Genomic DNA, 7,384 nt, shown 5'->3' on the forward strand with positions numbered 1-7,384 from the left:
GTTTATGGCTCAACGTTAGCCAAGCGCTCCTCAAACCACCACCGGGATCAGGAACCTCCAGAACCGCCAGGGGAAGTGGGCTTTTCTGGACAGATGTCTGGTGGGAAATAGTGAAGTTGCTATGCAGCAGTCAAAGACTTTGATAAGGCTTATATTCTATTTAACGTAGGGGAGGCTTGTTAAATGTAATGGAAAAGCACCACTAAATCCGTCCTGGTTATTAAACAAGCTATGAAGCCCGGAGGCCATTCCGGGATCGCATACCGACCGACTGATGGACCACATTATGACAGATGGCACAAAACCTCCGCCCCTCTCTCCGGCCCAGCGTAGACACCTCGGACCCGGCCCACCAGGGAGGGAAAAGCTGCTTAATTGCAAAAAAAATGACTTGGAATGGAGGACGATTAGCTGCCGGCCGGCCGCTGGTGCGCCAGACTGACTTAAGACCCTGTCGGTGAACCCAGGGAGGTCTGGGTAATCTCTCTCTCCACAAAGGTGTCCTACACCGAGTGTGACTGGGAAGGCCAGCGGGAGAGCATCGCCAATGCCCCGGCCCTCTTGGTGACCGTGGACCGCGTATCCCAGGGTGCTTTGCTTTCCAGCAGAAGTGTCGTAGAGCAGCCCCAGGCTTTCTAGTTTTACATAGACAGTAAAAGCCTATGATCCATATACTATACCTCAGAAGTGTGTGTGTGTGTGTGTGTGTGTGTGTGTGTGTGCACACGCATGCTTGCGTGTGTGAAGAAATAGCATGAGCATACATGAGTTCATACTTCCCCCTCCACCCCTGACATGTAAATATCCAGTTTACACTCTTCCTAATGAGTCATGAAAACAGAGCAGGACTTTTATTCTATGTTTGTGAATGATGACGTGTGACATCCGCACACTGTAATGTCCATCTACTGTACATGGCGTCTCCAATGAACAAGCATTTGGACGAGATGTTATCTTTTGGTAGTATGTTTTGTTTTTCGTGAAATCATTTTATTTTGTGTCTAATTTACAAATCAACCGCCATCATATTACAACATATTTAAAATGATGCATGAATAATTAAAGTGTATAGTCCTCTCTTAAGCCTTTATTTATAAAGTACTGTTAAGCAAACCTGTACTGTGAGATTTAAGATACAGCCTAATATATACTGTTATTCTATTCAGCTTCATGTCGCTATTGAAGTGTGGCAGCAGACTATATTTAACCAATGATATTCCAGTTATATGGCTGGGTGAGAGGATGAATGCTGGGTCTATCCAAAGTCAATATTGAAGCAACTTCAGAATGACTTTGCTGAACTCAGCCTGTGTGAAAAGGAGGGCTATAGCGATAAGATAAGTCTAGAGAGTAAACATAGCTTTCATAGCTGACCATCTGACAGCCTAGTCCAATATACACATTCCATTGAAAAACTAGAATAGACCACAAAAAAAATAAAAATCAACAAGCGTTCAAAATAAAAAAAACTTGTGACGAGTAGCCTACCAGATTTTCAAAGTAGAAACTAGGCCTAAATTGTTTTGTCGAATGACAAATTAATATGGTGAAAATCTGGACAGAGGAACTAAAATCATAAGAAAATAAAGTATATATATATATATATATATAATATAATGGGGCCTTATCATATTGGCAGGCAAAGAACAGCATTGAGATTGAAAATGTGCTGTCAATTTAGAAGTTTGTCATGTGCCAAACAAGATGGCACAGGTTCAGCCTCGATACCCACTTTTAAATAAACAATATTAGCCTACGCCCCCGTTTTCAAGAGAAACAAGTTCCTTCATAGACCGAGAAATAGGGTATTTCAAAATGCAGAGGGATAGCGTGTAAGCAAAGCTGCATAGAAAGATCCGTTCTGAGACGGATCAGGTTCCATCTAATCCGAGTACCCAGAAGCTCTTTACGTTTCATCAAATAATCGTCTTTTAAAAGTGAAAATTTGTTTTAAGCTACTGATCCGTTTTAATAGGCCTAAGATATGTTTGTGTTAATTATCACATGGGAATATTTGGGTTAGGCTAAATACAGGCTGAGTGTTCAGGCGTGTTTGAGCTCTCATTCGTCACACTTCGTTTGACACATCACCTAAGATAATCACTTTGCTTTTCAATTTTACGCTAAGTGAATACTAAGGCCTAGGCCTCTGAGCCTACCTGACATAATAGCTACACCTCACTTTACACTGGCAGCCATTATCCTGCCTCATAGCCTACACAGCACAACGAAAAATAGAGAGTCAGAAATCATGTTTCGTACAAATTTATTCATCATTTAAGAATAGAGGATGGGTCTTAAAAATAAGTAGAAACGTCAGTTTAAATAAACATTTTCGTCCATGATATGAGTAAACCTGACTGTCAAAACATCACAAAGAAGGAATTTCACAAAACAAAATTGAACATTGTAACATGACGAACAGAGGTTCACAAGCTAAAAAAACAAAACAACTTACTATAAATAAACTTGCGCTTGCGACCCGCACAGTCTCATTAAAACCTAGGTCATGAGGGGAAAAAAAGACTACAAAGATTTGGACACAGCCGACACAAACTGACATTCTACAAATTAAGTGTAAACATTTAGGAACCAACTCCATCCAGCTTTTCTGAAACACAAACGGCCTCTTCACGAGGCCACATGCCTTTTTCAGACAGAAAATATGATGGCATCATTAAAATATAGAAGTCCAATTCTTCTACAGAAGTTGATTGCTTATACTCATGATAAAAGCCTCTTTGCAATGCAATTTACTCTGATGGGCACTCAGTTTCAGTCCAAGATATGTAGTCTTAAAATGCTTTAAAATGGACAACTCATTGAGATAAAAAATAAACATTTCATTTTTTAAAACAATACTACTGAACGTCGATTCTTTTAGCAACCAAAATGTTCAAGTATCCGAAGTACTTAAGTTTGAAGTCTTTCTTTTCAGATGTGGGTGAGGGGTAGCGTCCCGTTCACGCCTGTCCCCGCGGTCTGATAGTGCGGGTGAACGCTGTGTAACCGACTGCTCTGCAGGGACGCGTGGTCCCCACTGTCCCCTCCGGGTGGCAAGTACATGCTTATCATATCCCTCAGGTCCCCCAAACACGCTCTCTGAGAATGGGAGGTAATGGCCGGGGGCGGGGAGCTCGGCTCGGTCTTGCACACGGAGGCCATGGACCCCAAGCCCATGCTGCTGGAGGTCTGCTGCGTGTATGCCGGGGACATGCTATACGTGGACGCCGCGTTCATGTAGGTCTGCGCCGAGGACATCATGGGGTACTGGAGCCCGGCTGCCATCTCATACCGGTGCATCTGCTGGATCTGGGGGCTGGTCATGCTGTGGTGCTGCGGGTAGGTCAACTGGTCCTGCATGAGGGAGTAAGAGTTTGTCCACCCGTTCATGTGAGCATAACTGTCCATCCGCTGCCCCACCGAGACGGCGTTGTTGACGGCATTGGCACCTGGCGCCAAGAGTCCCCCAGGCAAAGAATACTTGTCTTTTTTGAGCAAGGTCTTGGTCTTCCTACGGGGACGGTATTTATAATCCGGGTGCTCCTTCATGTGCATGGCGCGCAGACGTTTGGCCTCGTCGATGAAGGGTCTCTTCTCTGCGTCGGTCAGGAGTTTCCAGTCGGCCCCCAGCCGCTTACTGATCTCAGAATTGTGCATTTTAGGGTTCTCCTGTGCCATCTTTCTCCGCTGTCCCCGGGACCACACCATGAACGCGTTCATGGGTCGCTTCACCCGGTCCTGGTCGTTGGCACTGTTGTTTTTGGCGCCCGCCGAGGAGCCCGAATTGGACTGCGGGAGCGGGCTCTTTATCTCGGTCTCCATCATATTATACATTCAAGCGACTTTTAATGTTCTCTCTCAGGCGCGGAAGGAAAACAAGTTGAAACGAAATTCCCTCAAACGAGAAAGAGGTAGGCTAGAAATAGTACTGACCAGTTTTATAAACGGCAAAAGTTGTTGTCAAAGAAAGCAATGGTTGTTTGCTCGGTGGCTCTCCTCAGTTCCGCCCGCTCTGCTCCCCACGACTCAGAAACAGAACTCTGCAAACTTGTCCCCAGCCTCAGCTGTTAATAGCACCCGGGCCATGTGATTTCTGGATTGACAGCATAGGCTAACAATGAGCTGCCTCCGGACCAATCACAGCACAGCTTCCCATCCACCTTCTAACGAATTGAGTTGGACAGCGCTCTGTTTTGGGGGAGAGTTGTAGGAGAGACACAAAGTTTAAAGAACACATTTTAAATACTTTACTTTTTTTTTTTTAACAACTCAAAAAAGACAAGGATTTACAGTAAGTAAAACAGAGTTTGGCTTGAAATGTCGACCACCCTAACAAAAAGATAAGACTATTGAAATAGCTTAAAAGATCATTAAAGCAGAAAACGAATAGGCTATTAGGTTGGGGGTAGAAGAGCTGCTGTGTGTGCAGGCTTTGGATCCAGCACCATGTGAACACTCATTTATCCAGACCCAATCAAGCTCTGCGAGCAGCTGTATTAGTACAGCCAGGTATGGGTTGGAGAGAAAACCTTTGGGTAACTCTCATCGGAGTCGGAGCATATCACTGGTTCAACGAATACGAGCTATTAGGCTACGTGACAACTAGGCCCTAATTACAGATTTAGCTTGGAGGGTTAAAAAAAAAAAAAAGTTAAAGAATAGCCTACCATATTTAAAGTAAAAAGTGTCCAATGAAATCAAGCATAAATCCGATAAAAATAACTGCTTAAAGCGCTTAATCTCCGGTCCAGTCAAAACAGCCTATAATGCAGTTGTATTTACAACTGACGTTTCCAGAAGCGTTGGAAGTAATCCTCAGATTCTATAGGCTGTAATAATCCCTCTCTAGTGAGCACGGAGGCGGTCCCAGCAGGCCTGCCGATTAGCCTACATGAACACATGAGATAGAGAAGTTCCATTAGGCTATTCTCTTCCAGTCTTAATTCAGAATACACCTCCACCGTATCATTGTGCTGTTTGCCAGCAATATTTTTGATAGACCTAGGCCTATACTACCAGCCTGAAAAACAAGTTTGGTTGACTTGAGTTGCAGACAACTGCATATTCCAAAATAGCCTATATTTTGGATAATAATTCGGATAACTTCCCATTCATGACATCAAAATACATTGCTCAATTAAAATGTAGGCTAATGTTTCCCATAGCCTGGGAGCGTATAGGCTCATGTAACTTTGCCCAATGAGAACACTCAGACCTGATGCGAGCAGTGCTCTGGGGGGCAAAAACCTAATACATCTACGACCTCTTGTGGAGAGGATTATTCACAGCTCTGGATTGTCCTCCAAAGTTTGTTTTGAGAAAGGCTATGGGCGGCACGCAAATTAATATTGCAGTTTACGAGCTAGAACTTTTCGCAAAAGTCGACAGCTCCTGTCCGCGAAATAGTTTTCTCTCTGCAGTGTTAATGGTTATTATAATGCGGGGTGGAGCCTTGATTAACACGTGTTTCTCCCAAACGAGCGCGCGGCTCCTGCATGCTTTGCAATTGAAACCGAGGCGAGTGTTCTCGTGCACCCCTCGGGCAAACTTCACAGCTGATAATGATTATACGGTCTTCGCCCATGGAAAAGCAGGTCAATTAACACCTTCACCACTCAGCAGGTCAATTAACACCTTCACCACTCAGCATTAAACACCGCAGATCGAAAGCGATTCATGGGAGGGGCCATTCACGACTGGGTTTCAAGACGTTCCGATCAATTCATTGTATTGTATGAAAAAAGTCATATTTGATGTCAACAGTTTGCTAAAAAAAAATATAAAAAAAATGAAACGGGCCTAGGCCAAATGGAAAAAATAAGAATTATAATGTGACATATATTTCTAAACATTGACACGGGTTTCAGGCACTACTATTCTTTATAAAGACGATTGTCATCGTAAGACTGATTGAAAAAAAATAAACATGAAGAGAGATTTTGTTAAATAGCCTTGCCTATATTTTCACATCCATGGTCCTATGCACTGTATGCTAGCCTGCTGCGAGCACCTAACAAGGGACATACATTCACAATAGACCACATCCACTTAATGCGGACTCAGAATTCAAATAGGAAATTCAGGAAAAAATATTTATATATAGCCTATATAAAAAAAACATAACATAATGATTCTGTGAGTGCAAGATGTTCACTGCATGGGCCCTTATCATGGGACACAAACTCCAATTAGTGTCTGTGGTTAACCCATCTAATTCTCAGAAAGCAGTTATTTGTTTATCAGGGTAGATCTAAAACTGATCCGCTTGTAATCTTCTTATGGAAATTGACCAGACAGCGGGAAAAGGAAAATTATAAGTAACTCGGGCTTGATAATGAGGGTCTCTGTGCACCTAATTTCCTAATTAACGAAGCGCTGGGCGCGCGGACCACCAGCAAAGCCTGCAGTGTTCGGGCCCAGCGCGCTCCGGCGCATCACGCTGCTCGATCCCACCGCTGCAAACAAGTGGAGCCGATGTGACATTGGTGGATTTTCAACAACTAATGTGCAATGAGCATGAGATATGCTGGTTTGGTTTCTCGTTTATTATAAAGAGGACAACCAGATTACAAGCTAGTGTTAGACTATTGGCTTGCTGTGTGCCATGGCTGACGTCTGTTTAAAATACCTGCATTTGACATTTGTGTTTTGACTGGTAACTGAAGTAGGCCTAACTGCATTTAGTTTCATCATGTGATGATCCGCTATATTAGCCTAGATCTCATTTATTTTTCAACTATGCTACACAATGATTCGCAGACAGGGACTATATATTTACACCTCTTATTCACATAAATATAAAACCATAAATATAAAAACACGAGGCGAACTACATTCAAACCTTTTTATCAAAGAATAATGTCAATTTGTCGAATAATTGTAACAGGCTATTACAATACAATTCTATAAAATAATATATGCTATATCCTTATAAAATGAACATTGTAAAAGATAAATCCATATAATATAGGCTATATATATATATATAGGCTAGGCCTATATATATCAGTCATTCTATCTGAACATTTATAATTTCCCTTAATAAGAAGCAAACATCTCAATACGACCAATACAGCCGCACAATCTGATAATGGCAAGGTCTATATGTCTATTTATGCTAAATGAAAGCAGAACGCGAACTTTAGTGGAATTAAAATGCATTCTACTTCGGTCTAATTGACACAAAAAGTGCTTTAATTCGTCCTTGAAAGGAAATGCAGTATAATCTTCGCGATGTCCGTATGCAAGTCATGTGTGAATAGAGCTTTTGGTCAGTAACGCGGTACTAGAAAACGCATGGAGGACCAAATATCCTTATATCCCTGCAATGACGCAGTCCTGCGGGAAGGCATACAATATTCTCCTTCAATTGTTTTCACAA

At 42.5% G+C, this 7,384-nt stretch overlaps 1 protein-coding gene across 1 annotated transcript; it reads right to left on the reverse strand.

Annotated features, from left to right (window-relative positions):
• Positions 1-2,934: 2,934 nt before the first annotated feature.
• On the reverse strand, positions 2,935-3,837 carry sox3 (SRY-box transcription factor 3; the record flags this gene model as incomplete). Its single annotated transcript, XM_084449204.1, has 1 exon — positions 2,935-3,837. The coding sequence occupies one exon, from the start codon at positions 3,835-3,837 to the stop codon at positions 2,935-2,937; it is 903 nt and encodes a 300-aa protein (XP_084305330.1).
• Between the last annotated feature and the right edge of the window lie 3,547 nt (positions 3,838-7,384).

Source organism: Borostomias antarcticus (assembly GCF_949987555.1).
Source record: "Borostomias antarcticus genome assembly, chromosome: 14".
NCBI lineage: Eukaryota > Metazoa > Chordata > Actinopteri > Stomiiformes > Stomiidae > Borostomias > Borostomias antarcticus.